The 20,314-nt window shown below is 39.2% G+C and overlaps 1 protein-coding gene across 5 annotated transcripts in view; it reads left to right on the top strand.

Annotated features, from left to right (window-relative positions):
• The window catches only part of TTC7B (tetratricopeptide repeat domain 7B), a 263,032-nt gene that overhangs the window by 153,989 nt on the left and 88,729 nt on the right, over positions 1–20,314 (top strand). For all 5 annotated transcript variants that reach the window (XM_038770024.1, XM_038769853.1, XM_038769766.1 and 2 more), the window contains 2 exons: positions 11,762–11,878; positions 19,659–19,756. In XM_038770024.1, coding sequence (XP_038625952.1) covers positions 11,762–11,878; positions 19,659–19,756 — 215 coding nt within the window. The remainder of the gene's footprint in view (positions 1–11,761; positions 11,879–19,658; positions 19,757–20,314) is intronic.

The raw sequence follows: 20,314 nt of genomic DNA on the forward strand, positions 1-20,314 counted from the left end.
AAACCGAGAGTGCTGTATTACAGTATTGATAGCCTAGTCTGTTACCTGAGAGGAGTCTGATTTAACCAAAAGCTATCACACGCAATAAGCAGTAAACAATTGCTGCTAATATTATACTGTGAATTGTTGATGGCTCCAAGTGACAGCAGCTGACAGCCTTTTCAAGTGGCAGAAGTAAGGAACAGCAGTGGAGATATTTGAGGAATGCAAGCCTTTTTTAAAAATGTTCAGCAGTAAGCTTGAAAAACAAGGCATACGGTAACAGAGCTGAAAAGCAACAAAAGACTGGGGTTTCTGTTTAAATGTTTGTATTTCTCAATTCATGGTGGAAATTTTTTCTTCCAATAATCCCACATTAATAGTTTGCGTCAGATCTGGTTCGCTGCTTCCTAGAATGAAAGTGAGTCCAGTGCTCGCCAACCGTTGGCAGTCATTTCAGAACCAAGTTCAGGGGGATCAGTGTTGAAAAGAATCTTTCTTTCACTAGCTCAGGCCTCTGACAAGTGGCCTTGTAAAACCAACCCGGTCCGTCAGGTTGTTCGCGGGCAGACACCCACCCCTTGGCATTCTTGAAAATCCTCGTCTCTCCCTGCAGAAGCCTCCCTGCGTTAAATAGTCATCATGGCAGTAGTACTGCAGCTTCATGTTCGTTGATGACACTGCTATCAGTGAGATTGCATTTTTGAGCCTGAGGATCATGAAGAGACTGGGGCTTGCATACTGTATCCACGAGAAGAGCAGAGGCACCTTTTCTGGCCCCTTGCCATTCAAGTTGAGCAATCGTTCCCTAAGCTGATGATGGCGTTGCTGCCTCCTCTCCTTCTGTAAGAAAACAGATTGGTGCTGCCTATATTTCTTAGGACTTTAGGGTGGGCACAAGAGGGTGGAGCTTAAGGTGTTGTGAAGCAGGGATGATGTTTAAGGCTAAACCACCCACGTCCTCTCTCCCAGTGCCCCTGTGTCCAGCTGCACACATTGTGAGACAGCTGGCAGTGAGAGTGGTTGCAGTCTGCAGTCAGGGAATTGAATAGATATGAGAGGCAGCAGATAGCATTGTGCCTGCCACCCGTTTTTTAAGCTGTTATTGAGAACGACACTAAAGGAGGGTTTAGTAAAGGTTGGGGAGTCTCTTCTACTTTTTGTATGAAAACCAGGTAAAGAGTAGAAGAACAGTTGTATTTAAGTGCTTAAGTGCAAAGCACTGTAGTAAGAGCTGGGTTAGATATGAATATAAGTAGTTTAGACACAGTCCCCTTCCCAGTTGGAGCTCACACTTTTAAGGTGGAGGGAAAATGGATATTTTATCTCCATTTTATATGGTGAGGGAAATGAGGCACAGAGAAGTTGTGTCTTGCCCAAGGTCACAAAGCTGGCAAGTGGCAGAGCTGAGATTAAAACCCAGATCTCCTGCCTCCAAAGCAAGCAAGAAAAAAACCCCAAAACAAAATGTTGTCCTTTGTACACTTGGTCCAACCCTGCCAAGAAAGAGCGGGAGCATCAGAGTAGGGCAGATGTGGAAAGTCTTGTTATTTCAGGGGCAACTGTAGAATCCTTAGATAGTAACTTTTGGGGAGATTGGAAAGGGCCAGTGCAAATTTGAAAAGCCCAGTGCTCAGATTTGAAAGCCAGATGCTAATTCAGTGAGGTAAGGTCTTTACAAAAGCAAATTCTTTCAATTGTGTTTATTAAGCACTTACTGTATGCAGAGCACTGTGCTAAGTGCTTGGGAGAGTACAATGCAACAATACATACACATTCCTTTCCCACAAGTAGGTGATGCAGCTAGCATCCGTTGACAGGAGCTTCCCATCTTTGCCCCATACTGCAATATCCACTCCATACCCAGCCAGTGAGTTATAAGGACCACCCTTCATCCTGGGAGGTCATTGTCCTCATCATCATGCAGTGCCCCCTAAGCCCAATTTGGAGGAGTCTGGTATGGCCGTGTAGGTTAGAGACAGTGAAGGAGCACTTTGGGAAAAGTTACCCACACCCTACCTCATGTTAGCCAGGAAACTAGGGGCCAAGGAGTCACACTTCCTCAGAAATCTCACTTTTGGGGGCCACCGGTATAGAGGCATGCGCTTGAATACTGAACTGCCCTCCTTCAGGATAAACATTATCTTACAGTCTTTCTTTTTTTTTTTTTAATAACTTCATTTTTAAATTCCCGAGTTCTGGCATGTTACTGAAATGTCTTGCTAAGCTGATATTGGTTTCTTCAAAATAGCATACAGTTTCAAGCAACTTCAGTTCCCCAGTGGACTAGATGCCCTATTGTTCTTTAATAAAAACTACTGGATAATTACATCTTGTTAATTTAAAAACATTTTTTCAGGATCCTTATATTTCAAGTTCATGAGGTTATATTGTATTCCTTAGCAATATAGAAGTACAAGCTCCATTCATTCAGTCATATTTATTGAGCGCTTACTGCGTGCAGAGCACTGTCCTAGGTGCTTGGGAAGCGTAGATTACTTGATATGTGGAAAAATACTGTTCAACTCAGTTCAGTGCATGGTCTGTGCACAACCATGTACTAAGCACTGGGAGAATACAGTGGAGTTAGTAGATAATAATAAGGTTTATTAAATAATGGAACCAGACTAAGGGAAGTTGTAGAATTTTTTTTCTAAGGAGGTCTTTGAGAAAAAGAAGAGCAATTGTCTGTCTGGGTTGGCTTTGGCATAATCCTGTCAGGTAATAAGGGTCTTAATGCCCTCAAGTCAGCTGTCCAGACTAGGATTCTATGAAGTAAAGCCAATTTTTTTTTACAATAATATTGATTTACCCTAGTGCACTGTGGTGGAAACGTGAAGTTGCATATAATTTCCAGATTTTCATTACTGTAGGATCATTTGTTGCTAATGAAAACCATCTAATTCTCATTCAGGAAGAGTAAGAAGTAATTGTTGTTTACCTGACTGATTTTAATAGTAACTTATTTAACTGGTGTCTTTAGCCAGATATTAAAGATCATCGGGTTCTAATAAAGTTGGGCATGTAGCTCCAAGCAATTTATCCGTAATGTTACATTTTCCAGGAAAAGGTAGGCAGTGAATATGTCATCAGAATTTCATCAGGGACATCATTGCTACAACTTAAGTTGAGAGCCTCAGGGAGTTCAAGGCAAATGACCATTCAGTGAATTTTGAAGTCTAGCTAATTTGTTTCAGCTTTAGTCAGAAACCATCTTCATTTGTATTTTTTTTTCATTGAAAGACTCTAAAGTGCATTTTGTTTAGGAAATAGAGTAGCCACCATGTGTGACATAAAGAAGGGAGAACAAGAATCAAATCTATGGTCTATCTGTATATGACGAGTTTGGGCAATAAAATTGTCATTGTCAGTAACACTGACTGAACCTCTACTGGATGACTGGAATTGGTTTAGAGAAGAATCTGAGAAGAATTCCCGAGAAACCAGCTATTAGTCTAAAATTATCATTGTCAGTAATACTGACCGAACCTCTACTGGATGACTGGAATTAGTTTAGAGAAGAATCTGAGAAGAATTCCCGAGAAACCAGCTATTAGTCTTGGTCAAAAACCTGACACCACCATTATTGAGTGCCAGTTCGGGAAAGGGCAGTGATGGGTTTTCTGTATGTCCGTGTGCTAAATGTTGGTGATTTATGTCAGAGAATCACAAAGGCTTTTCTCTTCACCTTTTCCCTGTGGAGAGACCCCAGTCTACCATGAATCTTTAAAAACAGGGTAGGAGGAGAAATAAAGGAATATCTGATAGAACAAAAGAGATAGGGTAATTATTTTTCGCCAGTGGATCTGGAGATGGTGCATCTCCTTCTTAATTATGCATCATTTTTGCAGACTGAAAGCTCTGAAATTGCAGGATCTTCTTAAAAGATCAAACTAGTTAATTAGATAATAAAATGTCTAATGCCCTAGGCCAGGCCGTTGTATACCATGTAGTTCTGCAAAGGCTGTTAGAAATCCAGAAAATAAGGTTCCCCTTCTTGTATCTTTACTTGGTGGCTTTCTAGCGTAGAAGTTCCTTCACTGAAATGTTCACATTGTTGAAGAGTTGGTATATAATAACAAAGGTGATTTTTAAATCAGGGGTATCTTAACATCAGTTATTTTAGCATGGCACAAAGTTAGGGCTATTATTAATAATGTTACAAACTATAGTTCCTTATTTTGACATCTCCTTTCTTTGTTACTAAATTGGATCATTTGGGAGAATTGTGTACCTGTGTGATAGCATTGGAGGTTTTGGGGGTTAGGGACTTGAGGTATTTGGGTTAGGGATGGGGATACTAACCCAGCCTCAGGTTGATGTTAGTCAGTTGTACTTACTGAGTACAACTTTGTACAGTACAACAATATAACAGACATATTCCCTGCCCACAACAAGCTTACAGTCTAGAGAGGATATTGGGGCTCAATGCAGGATCAGGTACTGTGGGAAAAAGAATGTATACTACAAAGGTGCCCCTCCCAGTGCCGAAGATCGCAGGTGACAGGCGAGCCAGATCTGCTTGCTCCTGGCCTGCCCACCACCACCCGCCCCTCAAGCCTTTGAAAGAAAACAAACAAAGCTTGAGAGGTTAGAGAATGGAGCAGATGACTTCCTGGGAAACAAATTCAGATCTGTCTTCTGTCAATTGATACAGGTGACAGTTTTGGAGATGATTTCATGGGGATTGGGTGGGACCATTTTGAATCTCCTTAAGCTATTTTTTAAACCAATTCATTGAAAGTCAGTGAAATTGAGGTTGAGGATGTAGTGGGCAAATATCACTGAATCAGGGTTTCTCAAGGTTTCTCATTCTCACACAGCTGTTCATATTAAATGCTGCGAGAAAAATAGGGGAGTCATTTCAGATTGGTGGTACTTTTACTGAAAGTGAGATGGAAATGTGGCTGTTGGAATCTGACAGAAGTGTTACTAGCCATTATAACTATAGGGAAAGATAAGAGTATGAGAAATTGCTTGAGCCAGAATCATGGGCAAGAAGTACCCTCATTCAAAATTGTAACATCTTCAATTCTGGTTTTTTGGGGTTTTTTTCATAGCTGACCCAACAAAATAAGTGATTTTTTTTCTGAAATTTTTGGGTTTATAACCTGAGTCTGCACTTGTTGCTGCTAAGATTCATTATGGTGTTAAGTTTACTATCCATTAATAAGCAAGTCCTGGAGTCTAGATACCATTGTTAAAGTGAGATACTTTGCAGTAACTAAGCTCATTGTGTAGCTTTCACATTGACATTTTCTGTTACGTCAGTTACTGTAATTTTAAGTTATCAGGCTTCTTTCTTTGAGTGCCACACAAATTAACAGGCAGATATATGCCAGAGGATGAATGTCATTTGTAAGTGAAGATATTACATTTGTAAGAAAAGAACTAAATCCATAAAGAATTCAGGCAGGGAACTGAGGTTCCTTTACAGCCTTGGAGAAACCATGAACAGTGCACAGAGGGACCTGCAGACCTAGTATAGATCTGACTCTTCTTAGAGAACTTAGTCTAGGTCTGAGTTCCACAATTTAATAATAACAATAATAATAGTGGCATTTGTTAAGCGCTTACTCTGTGCCAGGCACTGTACTAAGTGCTGGGGTGGATTCAAGAAAATTGGGTTGGGCACAGTCCCTGTCCCACCTGAGGCTCACAGTCTTAATCTCCATTTTGCAGATGAGGTAACTGAGGCACAGTGAAGTGACTTGCCCAAGGTCACCCAGCAAACAGGTGGTAGAGTCAGGATTAGAACCCAGGCCTTTCTAACTCCCAGGAATGTATTTTAACCAGTAGGCCATGCTGCTTCTACTTTGTTCTACTCCCACCTTGACCCTGGCCTGCTGGGAGACCTTGGGCAAGTGACTTCTTGATGTTCTTACAGTTTCCTCATCTGTAAAATGGGAAGAAGACTAGAGAGAGCCAAGTGAAGGTTCAGAGGATAGTTCTAATGATGAATAAATGTTTGGAAGATAATCTCTGTGAAAAAGGCGAACAGGATTATTTAAAGTAGTAATGGCTGAAAATCTCTGCAGGCCTTTGAAATAGATTCAAATAGATTCTGTCTTGTCTAGATGACTTAGGGGTGATTTATGAAAACTCATTGCCTAAAGAACAGCAACTTGACTTCCCAAGGGTCAGTGAACTCGCTAGTGAGGGATCGGACTGTGGCTTTTCATCAATTTATCAATGGTATTTATTGAGTGTTTATTGTGTGAAGATCACCTTACTAAGCCTTTGGGAGAGTACAGTACTGCAGAGTTGGTAGATTTTTTTGCCTGCCCACAACATGTGTACAGTCTAGAGGGTACTTCCATCTTTTTCCCTATATTTTAAAGTTTTTCCTCAGAACTTCAGACTATAGCTCATGTCATTACTTTCTTCTAGGTCAGAGCTTCTGCAGGGAAAAATCCCTGAGATGAAACTGAATTTGAGGAGAGAGGGGAAATAAAAGGATCTGGAATTCCTTGCTCAGGTTGCTGCCCCCTGTAGAAGATGGAGAGAAGAAGGCCACTTCCTCAGCAGTAATTTGTGACAGCAAGGTTGAGGTGGAGCCTACCTAAAGGCAGAGTGGGCTTGGGAAACTCTCAAGAGACTTCCATTAAGATGCAAGGAGTTCAGATTTCTGGTGCATTGGAAAATAGATCCTAGGAGACCTGGGAATAAGGCTACTGCAAGGAAATTATTCAGTCAACTGTGAAAGTAGTTTAAAGACTTCGTCTTACACTCCTTCCTACCCATCTCTGAGGTTTAAAGTAATGGGGTTGGATCAAAAATTTCACTAAGGCGATTCCATCCTTCACTCATTCCTCCAGTGATCTCAGGGGCAGCCAGTTAGGCAAAGCAACCAGAGTGCTCAAACCAAGTGAGTAAACTACTTGTATTTTCCCAGGCTGTGGTACATTCTCCTGTTTGGTAACTGATTGCTCAGAGCATTGACTTGGTACTTAATTTGTACTGGAGCTTGCTGAAGCTGAGCCCCAGAACACATAGGATCCATGGAAAGCTAAGACCTTTGGTCAGAGCCTGGAAGCCTTTTAAGTGTCAAGGGTAAATTCACAGTACCAAGTTGTCCCCTCAAGAACTTATCTCATTCACTTCCATTCAGAGTGAGCAATGCAGGTTCTGGACCCGAACAGGGAGTCACTCAAGCAAAGTGAGGCATAGCGTGTTCTATCAGTCAATCAGACACCATAATGATTTTAAGAAAAAAGCCTTGTTTGAGGGAGCCCAGTGAGTAGACTGGACTTGTATCGGACAGTGCTATAAGTGTCTGAACCAGAATGGATCAGGGTAATGTTTTGTAGGAAGAACTAGCAGGATTTAGTGGTTGATTGGATGTGAGTATCTTCTGAGTGCCACGTACTGTACTAAACATTTGGGAAGATGTAACAGAAGACCAAAGAACAACACTTTAAAGGGGAGATTGAAAAAGCCAGAAGAATTGGGGCCCTGGAATAGAACCCTGTACGATATTTGCAGGTAGGGGATGAGAGGTGGAAGAGGAGCCAGTTAAAGGAACAGAAGGAGCTATCTGAGAGGTACAAGGAGAATCAGGAGAAAACCTGTTGGCAAAACTAAGATGTGATAGCTTCCAAGGAAAAAATGTGGGGGGTGGGGGGTGGGGAGGGGGGGAAATCATAGTTGTTGATGTTGGTCGAGTAACTGAGGAGAACTTACTTTTGAACAGTGTGTCCTAATAAGTGCCCAACCAAGTCTGGTTAATGTGGAAAGCTACAGTGCCTTTCTGCTAGCTAACTCTCACTGTGCACTTTATGGCAATAATCTTGTCACTTTTATCCTTACCCTTTTTCCTTCCTCTCCCCTGTTACCTTCTCCTATTTCTCACTCATTTACCCATCTTCTTCTTCCTTTCATTCCCTCTGGTTAGTTTTATAAATAAAATTTCCTCTCCTTTTCCTCTTTTTTCTTTCTTCCATTTTCCCTTCTCATCCACCTTACTTTGCTACTTCTGTCTCCTTTTTCCTCCTTTCCCTCTTCTTCTTTCTTTTGTCTTCCTCTTTTCGCATATGGTGTTTTCCGGGACTGTACAGAGAAACCTAATTTGAAAGGATACCTGCCTACATATCATCATCAAAAAATATAAGCTATATAGCAGGACTTAAAAACATGCTTTTGGGGCTGTAGCTAAATTAATATAAATAGCATTATGTTTACACATAAAATCAATTATTCATTGTGATTTCCGTGTTAAAAATAGTTTTATGTCTGTGTTCCCTGTTCCCTTGTGGGCAGGGAATAAGTCACTGCTTGTGCACCCAGTGATTGCTCCAAGTGGATGCTCAATAAATATTATTACAATTATTGGATGTAAGCAGAGGAGTGAATGAATTTTGTATACTGGAGAGTGAAGAATGAGTCAGGAAAATTGTATTTTCTGAGGTTTGTAGAAAACAAGTAATTTTCTTCCAGCTAGCTATTCAAGAAAATTTCATGGAGGACCAACATAACTGTCAGAATACCACTTAATAGTATATTCCAAAGTTGGCACCCTTCTCTTCTTTCTCCCTAATGGCCTTCTAGGCCACGTGGAAGGCTGTTCATTCCATGTCTCTTTGCACACCAACTGCTCCAAGGTTTCAGTTTGGCTCTTCTGCAACAAAATGTGCACCAACCCCTGCTCTGAAGGGTTAATCTTACCAAGGAGGTAAATCATCCAGCCAGGGGCCAGTAACTCAAAAAATCCATTCCCCAGTTGATCTTTGTGTTGCTTGTCACTCAGCAGTGATTCTCGCAATACAGTGCCAACATAAAAAGGAAGTTAGAATTTTACTGTCTTCAGTCATGTCTATCATTACTTTGCTGAAAGAACATAAAGTGTGTGTCTGAGCGAATCTTTCTGAAGAAAATGCTGGGTTTTGGGACTCAGTGAAGGTGGTGATCAGAGAGTTGTATTTTTGAAAATTCATTGTTTTCCTGATGAATAACTTATTAGTATTTTTCAAGCAACCTTATTTACTTTGCATTTTGAATGTAGGTTATGACCCCCACATAATTGCATTAGTCTGACGATCTACTAGGTCATTCTCTCCGAATTGAGTAGAGTTGAATAATTACCTATTTATACTTGGATTAAACACTCCTTTTATACTTTTTGTCCAGTTTTGTTTTGTTTTGTTTTTTTGGCTCTATTGTTTTTTAGGGACTTGAGCTTGTTATAGCTTGAGACATGGACTGTAGTAAATAAATGTTAATCACTCTCTGGGAATCTGTTTCACTTATAATTTAATGTACCCAGGCCAGTTGTTTTAGAACATCTTGAAACATGTAAACAGCATTTGGTGATTATGCCAACTACCATGGGTTCCATTTTTATTATTTTTCTATTGATAAAACAGCCTGAGATATTTTAAAGTTGTGATAAGAAATATTTTTCTCATCCTCATCATTCTTTCATTTCCTTCCTTCTCTTATCATTGCTGTAAAGATTGTATAGATGATAGACCATGGTTGAAAAATATGATTTACTGCAAGATGGGTATTTTCATATATATATATATTAATTTTTTCACTTTCCTTTATTTTAGAGATATATGTTTTTCGTTGCCAGCTTCCCTATTTCATGCTGTTTCTTCCTGCCCAACTTCCAGGTGTCGATGCTAGTTTTCCCTTTAATTTCTGCGCACTGCATTCTTCATTGTTCTCTGTGTCTGGCTTCCTTAAATTCAACCCACACCTTTTCAATTCCATATCCTGAGTCAAGTGTTTGAAAGCTGTTATTTCATGTTAATTAGAAGTTCTTTTCCAGTAGGATTGTTGTTGCCTATAACCTTTTTTTCCAAGCTGGGAGTTTAGAACAAGGCTCTTGGTTTTCTGTACCTTGTGTGCAGTTGAAATTATTATTTTTCCTCTTTCCCCTTAGAAAGGAATGACAGTTTGAATATAAGTAGGTAGGATAGAATTTATGTCTCCTAATGACAAAATATTCAAAACTTTTATAGTTGCTCATGGTATTTTGAAACCTGGCCCACTCTCCTGTTCAGTAATGTCATTTCCTGGGCTGTAGATTGTCCTCTTGTGGCACTGAACCACACCTTAGGCAGTTCCATCACAGGCAGTTTATTGTCTCATAACTCTGTTCACTGAAGATTTTGGTTTTTTTTTCCTTAATGCTTTTTCAAACAAACATACTATATCTCCGCAGCAACCTTGAGAGGTTTTGCTGTACGAAGTAGTTAGTTTCTTTGCAATCCCTTCTTTTCTTCCCCATTTTTGTTCCTCCTTTTCCCCCAGCTTTCTAGCCCTGAGCTTCTAGGTTTGGACAAGGCATACAAAATTTGGGATTAGAACTTTGATCAATCAGTCATTGGTATTTATTGAGTGCTAAGTACTAGGCATTATATTAAACACTGGGAAAATATATTAGTAGCAAGATACACGTTCTCATACCTCAGGGAGTTTCCAATTTAATGGGGGAGACTGACAAAAATTATTTACAGATAGTGAAAGCCTGGGGGTTTTTCCCAACTGAACCTTGACACCAGACTGATTTTTGTAAATGAATAAAATTCAAGAGGTTTGGATGTTTTATAAAAAAAAATGCATGTTAATAGTAGTTCTTCCTTTTTAATGGTATTTATGTGCCAGACACTGCACTGAGCATTGCAGTAGATACAAGTTAATCACGTTGGATACAATCCATGTTCAATGTGGGGCTCACAGTATTAATCCCCATTTTATAAATGAGGTAACTGGGGCACAGAGAAGTTGTGACTTGTCCAAGGTTCCACAGCAGACAAGTGGTGGAACTGGGATTAGAACCCTGCTCCTCTGACTCTGAGGCCCATGGCATATTTATGTGCTTACTGTGTCAAACTTATACTAAGGGCTGGGGTAGATACAAGATAGCAGGTTGGACACAGTTCCTTCCCTACATGGGACTCACTATCTAAATTGGAGTTCACAGTCATATTCCCAAGAGGATGCTTGTATCAAAATTATTTCCACTTGGAGTCCTGAATAAAATGAAGTCACGCATTTTCAGTGCTTTTCTTGAATCATCATGAACCTAATTGTCTTTGTCTTGTATTAAGAGAAAAAGTTATGTTCATGCCAGGCAGTGCCATCTACCAATTAGATCATAACCCCTTTTTTAAATTGTTTGTGTTAAGTTTTTACTAAGTGCCAAGCCCTGTACTAAGAGCTGGAGTAGATAAAAGAAAATCTGGTTGGACAGAGTCCCTTTCCCACATGGGGCTTGGAATGTAAGTGGGAGAGAGAACAGGAATTGGGTTTCCATTTTATGGATGTCAAAACTGAGGCACAGGGAAGACAAGTTACTTGCTTTGGTCACACAGCAAAGTTGCAGAGCTGAGGTTAGAACCCAGGCCTTCTGACCACCAAGCCCACACTCTTTCTGCTTGTCCAGCAATACTAATCGAGCACTTACCATATGCAGATCATTGTGCTATGAAATTTAGAGGAAATAGCTAAAGTAGAAGGTGTATTCCCTGCCCTCTGAAAGTGTATGATCTCCTAGCTCCACCAGTCTGTGTGATTTTGGACAAGCTCCTTGAACTCTCTCTGCTTTCAATTCTCTTGGTAAAAGGAAGAAAATAATAATTGCTTCAGCTACCTCAGGGGTGTGATATGAGGACATGTGGGAAGAATGGATGGGAGAAGCATTTCAGTCTCTTCCTTGTAATGGTGTTCTATAGATCTACTGTATTACTATAGTTCTCTCTTTATTCTGTTGGGTAGCAGATGATGGACTTGAATCTTGTCTGTTGTTTCCCTCCCTTCCCATATTCTGTCTCAGATTATTGTTTTCCAAAGTGAAGTTGGAGTCACTCTGCCGAGGTCCTGATGAGGCACTACTCACCTGTAAGCACATGTTGCAGATATGGAAATCCTGCTACAATCTCACTAATCCCAGGTAAAATATCAAAACACCTATATTTTGCATCTTCATTGTTACCTTGATGGTCAGCATTTTAAAATTGTTAAATATTCCTTAAAAATGTTTGGCTCATTTTTGGTGTGGAAAGTTTACAAAATCACCAAAAAGAATGTTTTAGTGTCCTCCATATGCAGTATTTACAGTTGGTCTATGAGTTTGAAGACGATTAATAACAGTGAGAGTTTATCCATTGTAGTGTTGTGTTACAGAAGACTGATGTGCACTACAATGTACTAGGCACTCAATAAATACCAACGATGATGATGTGGATAGACAATTCTCCAGGTGGATTTATTTTGTTCTCCTTCCATTATGGTTTTCAAGCTCAAATCAAGTTTAATATCTCCTCAGAAACATAATGTATTTAATTCCTTTTAAAACTTGCTGATATTTGTGCTGGGCCCTGCATAAAATTTTGCTTACAGTACTACAGTACACAGATCTAGGATTAATGGGTTAAATGTGTTTTGTTTCTCTTCCTTAACATTACTTGCTATGACACTAGTCTAGAAACTGGTCTGATTCATTTGAGAAAGGAGAAAATTGTTCACTTCTTTGAATCACCAAGGTACCGTTTCATTCCTCAGGAAGATACAATTTAAAGAAAAAAAAAACCAGTGGATGGATTTAGGCAGTTTACAAGGAACCTTTTAACCACTTGATCCTAAATCTGAAGGCTATAGAAAACAGTCCTAGTTCTGGAAGGAGTCATTAAGAGGAAAGACAGGTTCCTGTCTCCAAGCAGGTAAATGAGTAAACCACTCAGGCAAAGAATCAGGTGTTTTTTCTGTAAAAATCCCAAGGGATGAAAACTCCACACCCTCCTTTGTAGGAAGGATTGTCACCCTGGCAGTCAAGAAACTCTTTATTATGTCCAAACAAAATCCTATTTTAATTTTAGCTCATTTCTTTTTTAAAATGTATTCTTGCCTGAAGCAGGAGAGGCAGTATTGCCTAATGTTTGGAATAAGCAGTCAATCATTTAATGATATTTGATGAGCGTCTATTGTGTGCAGAGTACTGTACTAAGCACTTGGGTGAGTACAGTATGAAAGAGTTGGTAGACATGTTCCCTGCCCACAAGGAGCTTGCAGTCAAGAGGGAGTTTACAACCTAGATGAGGACGAGGAGCCAGAAGATCTGAGTTCTAGGCCCAGGTCCACTTTTGAACTGATTGTGTAACCTTTGGAACTCATTTCTCCAACTTGGATAAGGGACTAGTGACACCTTCCCCAACCTATTTCAGGGATTTATACGACTAACTTTTAGTTCAACAAAATATCTGGGAGGACAAAGGAAAGTGTTTTAATCCTCTTAGAAGTCCAACAATTTCAATTCACAGTGGGGGTTTTGTGGTTATTTTTTAGACCCAGCTTCATTTTTATTGATTTGCAAGGCTTTAATTGTGTTACCTCCAGCAAGTGAGCAATTTTGTTCCTAAATTGGATAATGAAAAAGCTTTTTAGGGAAGTGTCACCCTTTACAAATTTTACCCCCTGTGATACCTGAATTAAGAGAAAAACAGATTATAACTTTTTATTTAAAGAATTTCAGAAATAGTGAGTGCACAACAAAGAGCAATTGCTGTGAGACTGTCGTGAGATTAAATTGGAGGAAAACCAAGGGCACATTGAAGAGGAGGACACAGCACTCATTTAAATGTGCTTAATCAATCAGTCAGTCATGAGTATTTATTGAGCACTTACCGTGTGCAGAGCATTGTACTAAGTGCTTGGGAGAGGAAAGTACAGTAGAGCATGATAAGCATGATCCCTGCCTTAAAGGACCTTACAGTTTAGTGGGATAATGGGGAGTGAGCTCAGCTGAGAAGAACAGTGACCAAATGTGATATACATAGAACTGCTTCTCAGACAAAACTTTATCAAATTTTCCAAAGGGTGTTCTGAATGTTCAATTCTGAACATTTTTTTAATTAAAGGTATTTATATTTTTCCTGTCTTCAAAATTAATTGAATTTCCTCAGATCTGGAGTTATCTCCTTAGCTTCCTTTTAGAAACAGGACGGGGGGAACCCCACTAATTTTTATGTTTCATCATTCACTTAGATTTCTACACTTCCCTCAACAGCCTAGAATGTTGAAAGTAAGTAAAAAACCAACAAACTTTTAAGGCTGTCTTGAAACCTTTGACAGTCTCATGTGCCCATACTTTTTCTTTTGATTGATTGACCCTGGACTGGAAACGGTCTTATGTTTTCCTGTAGAATCTCTGCCCTCTGGACCCTTGTTGGCTTTCACAATTGTACCCATTCTCTGAAAGGTACAAACCCGTTACATTTTGGGAAGAGTAACTATTTTCGTATTAGTTTTGAGTGGGAGCCAATACAGTGCATCTGGGGTAGCAGTTGTGTTCCCCTTTTCCATTTTGCAGTGCAGTTCTCCCCATTTCCTAACCACATCAGGTTCCATCTGTATAAAAAAGCAATAAAATTCACATTCATTCAGGAGTGGGCCTGATCAGTGGCCACTTAAGTCATTTTTGCCTGGCTGCAGTTTCCTAGGTAATTGCATCAATCTCCCACCTGCCTTTTGGTACATGTGAGGGTCAAAGAAATGTGGGTTTTTAAAATAATAATAATAATGGCATTTATTAAGCACTTACTATGTGCAAAGCACTGTTCTAAGCACTGGGGAGGTTATAAGGTGATCAGGTTGTCCCATGGGGGGCTCACAGTCTTAATCCCCATTTTACAGATGAGGTAACTGAGGCACAGAGAAGTTAAGTGACTTGTCCAAAGTCACACAGCTGACAATTGGCAGAGCCTGGATTTGAACCCATGATCTGTGACTCCAAAGCCTGTTGTCTTTTCCACTGAGCCATGCTGCTTCTCTTCTTTTAGAGAATAAACAGCATGTACACCTATAATTTAAAAAAGGTCATAATAATTATGATATTTGTTAAACACTTACGATGTGCCAGGCACTGTGAATACTCATTGCTTCTCATGGGAAAAATGGAAAGAAACTTTTGTTGAAGTGGTTTGGCTTATGCTACATTTGGTCTACTGTGCTTTTTCCTAGTGAGCTCATTCCCTATTTTTAAGTGCATTTTCATGAGTGCTGGGTCCTCTTTGGTTTCATTCTCAAGCTCTGATGTCTTTTTTTCAGTGATCTGTCTGGGTCTCCACAGAATTTGACGGTACTGTTATAGTAGTGGGTATGGGCAATGATGGAAAGTGAACAGCAGAAATTCACCCATTTTTCAAACACAGAAGTTATTTTCATGGTGTTAACCTCCAAGTTCCATCTCTTATTTTACATTGAGGTAAAAGTAGAAATTGTATTAGAGTCAGTCTGTTGAGAGAGATTACCTTCTAAGATGTAGTAATAGCAGTTTTGACTGGGAAAATGTATAAATGTAAATTTAGAAAGATGTTAAGCTAGACTGTAAGCTTGTGAGCAGGGAATGTTTCTACCAACTTTGTTACATTGTTATATTGTACTCTCCCAAGTGCTTAGTACAGTGCTCTGCACACAGTATGTGTTCAATAAATACGATTGATTGATGTTTTATATAGTAAAGAGAACTCTATATTTTCTATTCTGGTTCTGCATGCTCTTAGTACAGGAATCTTACACAGGCTTTGTCCCTTCTTGCTCATGAGGTAAAATGCATCCCCAGTTCGTATGTCAAAGTAGTATTTTTTAAGTGTTTACTGTGTGCAGAGCACTGAACTCAGCACTGGGAGAGAATACACAGTTGGGAATGAGACATAGTCCTTGTTCCTCAGGAACTCACAAGTATATATTAACCAAATTGCAGCTACTTAAGATTGCTTAATTATTTTGTACTTGTTCTTTATGTCAAGATCATAGAATGCTCATAAAATTTTAACCTGCTCTTGGAAAATGGGGGTCTTTTTACTGCAGTGAGGAGTTGTAAAGGTTTGATAAAGTCTCCACTTACTGTCTCTTTTAACAGTGTGCTCTGCCTTGGCTTCACTTTAATGAACCATGATAATAATCATTGTGGTATTTGTAAAGTGCTCCTATGTTCCAAACACTGTTCTAAATGCTGGAGTAGATGCAAGATAACCAGGTCCCATATGAGGATCACTGTCTACGTAGGAGGGAAAGCAGGTATTGAATCCCCATTTTGTGTGTGAGGGAGGGAACTGAGACACAGAGAAGTTAGTGACTCACCCAAGGGCACACAGAAGGTAAATCGCAGAACTGAGATTAGAACCCAGGTCCTCCAAATCCCAGCCCGGGGCATCCCCCCAGAAAGATGGCCCCCAGAAATCTGCTGTTGGTTCCCATGGTTGGGAATAGCTTCATAACCTCTCCATCTGCTGTCATAAAAGTGTCTCTGTTAGCCTTGCCCCAGTTTCTCAGCAAGCCACTCTCTCAGTACCATCGTGGAGTGGGGCATCAACTCCAGCTTCATGTTCCACTATTTTTTTGTCCCTTTTCCCTAACCATGCTCCGTTCCCTTCCCCATCATGCTACATGGAACAGAACAGCCGGGGTGGTTATGGAGTTTTTTTGGTCATAACCATGAAGCAGTCAGGTGTTATATATGAATGAATAAATACCCTAGTCATTCCATCAGTCTTAGAATTGAGAATGAAAGTGGAAAGGGAAAGCCTCTGCATTTCAGGAGTAACCTTGGATAGTCTGTAGAAATACTATGAAGGAGTTCTTTTTGGATCTCAAGAAAGAGAACCATAACCCTTGTTACATCTCTCATTTTATGACCATAGTAATTTATTGTAGGAGGGCTTGTGGATACCATGGAGAAAGGAGATGACCAAATAATCCAAAAAAGCCTTATGTAAACATATACTGTTAATGTCTTCTCCAATCAAAACCTTTGCCTGAGATTCCAAAAGGAAGCATAGCTCACGTTAGTTTCACCCTTTTTCCTTTATCCTGGCCCACCTTCTGGTGGAGGGCCTGTTGACCAATATCCCAGCCAAAACATAGGCAGCCAGAAGTAGAATAATAGGAAAGTATCTCAGTAATCCACTTACTGGTTACGCAGTCCCTAGATGAGTGGAGTCTTTAACCTTAATTGGCCTAATGTGATCTTGTGGATTCATAGTGTTGCAGCATGTTAGGAGAGAGGATTTGAATTATTGACAGAGAGCGACCACCAAATCAATTGGAGTGATTGAGTAAGCCAGAAAAAATGAGGTTCCTTGGGAGTTGGAGGCTTCTTTACCTTCTATCTAGCTTGATAGGTCATGACATATTTCTACATATTTATTACTTTATTTATTTTATTTATTTTATTTGTACATACTATATTTATTAATGATGTGTATATAGCTATAATTCTATTTATTCTAATAGTATTGACACCTGTCTATTTGTTTTATTTTGTTTTGTTGTCTGTCTCCCCCTTCTAGACTGTGAGCCCATTGTTGGGTAGGGACCATCTCTATATGTTGCCGATTTGTACTTCCCAAGTGCTTAGTAGAGTGCTCTACACACAGTAAGCGCTCAATAAATATGATTGAATGAATGAATAAATGTGATTGAATGAACGAATGAAAGTCATTGTTTGAATATTTGAATATTGAATGTTTGAATAGAGAAGCAGCACGGCTCAGTGGAAAAGATCATGGGCTTTGGAGTCAGAGGTCATGGGTTCAAATCCCGGGTCCGCCAATTATCAGCTGTGTGACTTTGGGCAAGTTACTTAACTTCTCTGTGCCTCAGTTCCCTCGTCTGTAAAATGGGGATGAAAACTGTGAGCCCCACGTGGGACAACCTGATTACCTTGTATCCCCCCAGCGCTTAGAACAGTGCTTGGCACATAGTAAGCACTTAACAAAATACCATCATTATTTATGACTGAATTGTAAAAATGAAGAACTGCAAACTGCACCAGCCACCCAACAAAATTTTTAATCAGTTACAAAAGCCCGATTATTTTTAGTGAATTTTAAATGTGGAAACAATAGACTCTGTGCTTTCAATAGATAATTGTTGTTTTTACACTTTTTAAAAAGAAAATGTGGAAGACTGCAAGAAACTCAAGTCAACTTCTGTCTGAGGAGCAATTGGTCCCAGTGACTGAAGCTTCATGAAACAGAAGGAATCAGGGGTAGTTTTGGCAGGGGCATTGGGGAAAGAAGGAAGGGGCAGAAGAGGCAGTAACTCCTAACATCTGATGTTATTAAGGAGTGATTAGGGGTAGAGTATAATGCTTAATTAACTATAAACATTTTCTCCTTTCCCTGTCTTAGTTTAATCATTCCGTGGCTTTAACCTATAAGGCCTTTTAGGTTCTGGATAATCTTAGACCTGAAACAAAGAATCTTTAGTCTATTTCCTGAGATATGGTCCATTGAAAACCAACATAAGTCCTTCCTTTTCAATACAAACATCTCTTTGTATCCCTAAATTCCTTCAGCGAGTAGACTATACTTGTTTTTAGATAACTCTTGAATCTTTTGAGGGTGGGGAAGGTTAGAGAGTGCTCAGATGAAATCATTTGCAGTTGCTATTAAAAAGAAAATATATATTTGAACAATCCATTGCTGATAATATTAATCACTGTAATATAAGGGATATCACTGGTAATTAATTAATATGATTAATTGATCATTTGCATTTCTTTAGCTTTAGTCTCCCACTCAGAGACATTTTTTGTGCTTGGTTTTACTTCTGATTGAGGAAAATAATTGATCAATTACCAACAATATGTATTGAATGATATCATAAACAAAATTGATGCATTGTTTGTACCTAAGCAAAGCTCTTTATGTTCAAATGGATTTCGGCAACTGCATCACTGTACAGGAAATTTGCAGTCGTGCAAATGGTATTAAGCATTACATAAAATCATATTTCTAACACTTTTAGCAGCAGCTGCACAAAGCAAGAGAATGGTTTCAATCTATTGTAAAACTTCATAACAGAATTCATAGTCTTTTGAAGACAAATCTGTCAGAAATTGGTAAAAAAAAAACCTTACAGGATTTTATTCTCAAGAGGCAGATGTTTATGTCTCAATATGCACAATTATAATTGAGGCTTTCATGGTGGAATATTCCAAGGGTGAGAGAATGTTATATTTGGTTGTTAAAGAATCTGGATTAAGCCACTCTAAAATCAAAGTTGCATGTCTCCATAATTCATCTTGGGTGAACTTAGTATCACAATTAGTTTTCCCCAGTGGTCCTAAGCTAGGTCTGCTGCAGATACATGGCAGATTCCACAACAACCAACATGCCTAATTAGGAAACATTTGCTGTGTAATATTTTGTGGGGAATAAAGCCATCAACTTCATTTGCACTAGTTGGGCCAGCTACTCAGTGTCAACATTTTGTTTCACAAAGGAGATAAAATGGATTAAAATTGACATAGAAATGACCTAGAGGTGAAAAGCTGCTTGTTTTGCCACTAATCTCTGCCCACCAAAGGGGCCAACATAATTTACTGAAGCCAAAACTATTTCCACCTAGAACTGTGTATGAGATAAAGCTATAGAAGATTAATCACATTTTGGCAAAGGTTCAGATTTGGGGACTTAGTTGGGCAATTTAAGTTTTTGCTTTGTATATTGAGAGATCTGCAAAAACTAGGAATTAATTGGGGATCATTTCAATTCTTTACAATCTGGTGTGGCTTGGAAGGAATCCCAAACAGTTAAAATATGAAGCAGGCCTCTTCAGTCTCCTAATCTTAAGAAAGGTATTGGAGAAGACCAAGTAAGTGATGGCATCTCAAGAATCAATATTCAATTTTTTTTCAAATGACTGACATTTATAGCTGTGTTTTACAGTGACTCTGGACGTGGGAGCAGCCTCCTAGATAGAACCATTGCTGACAGACGACAGCTTAATACAATTACTTTACCAGACTTCAGTGATCCTGAGACAGGTGAGAATGAAGAGTTGAAAAAATGTGAAAGAGAAATAATTTAGTTCTCTGTATTTTGTCATGATGTTAAATGAGATTGACAATAATTGGGATTGGACAAACGTTTTTCATGTCAATATCTTTAGTATCTTGGTATACTTTTTAAGCTTCTATTGAAAGTGTCTGTAAGCAGATTTAAGCAGTTAGCTGAACTAACCTGTTACAGAGGAATCTGGTTTTGATCTGTGGAACAAAAACCAATGTTGTGAAAAGGGAGATAATACCACATAGCTTGCATGCAGTGGGTGATTCTTTGGGGCAAGGTTGGAAATTATTATATAGCAGGGTTGACATCCTAACCAAATTCTACTGTTTATGGACATTGGAACATTCTAGACCAGTGGTTTTTAGTGTGCTCTACCTGGCTATTTGGCCAAGATATGTAGTCAAATAGGAACATAAATATATGAAAAATGGACATTTTTATAAAAAATTTAATATTTTGATTTTATATTATTTTTCTACTGACCACACCAAAATTACCACAAGGTCTCACTCAGACAACTGTTTTAGACAGGC

Source organism: Tachyglossus aculeatus, chromosome 1 (assembly GCF_015852505.1).
Source record: "Tachyglossus aculeatus isolate mTacAcu1 chromosome 1, mTacAcu1.pri, whole genome shotgun sequence".
In the NCBI taxonomy this organism is placed as follows: domain Eukaryota; kingdom Metazoa; phylum Chordata; class Mammalia; order Monotremata; family Tachyglossidae; genus Tachyglossus; species Tachyglossus aculeatus.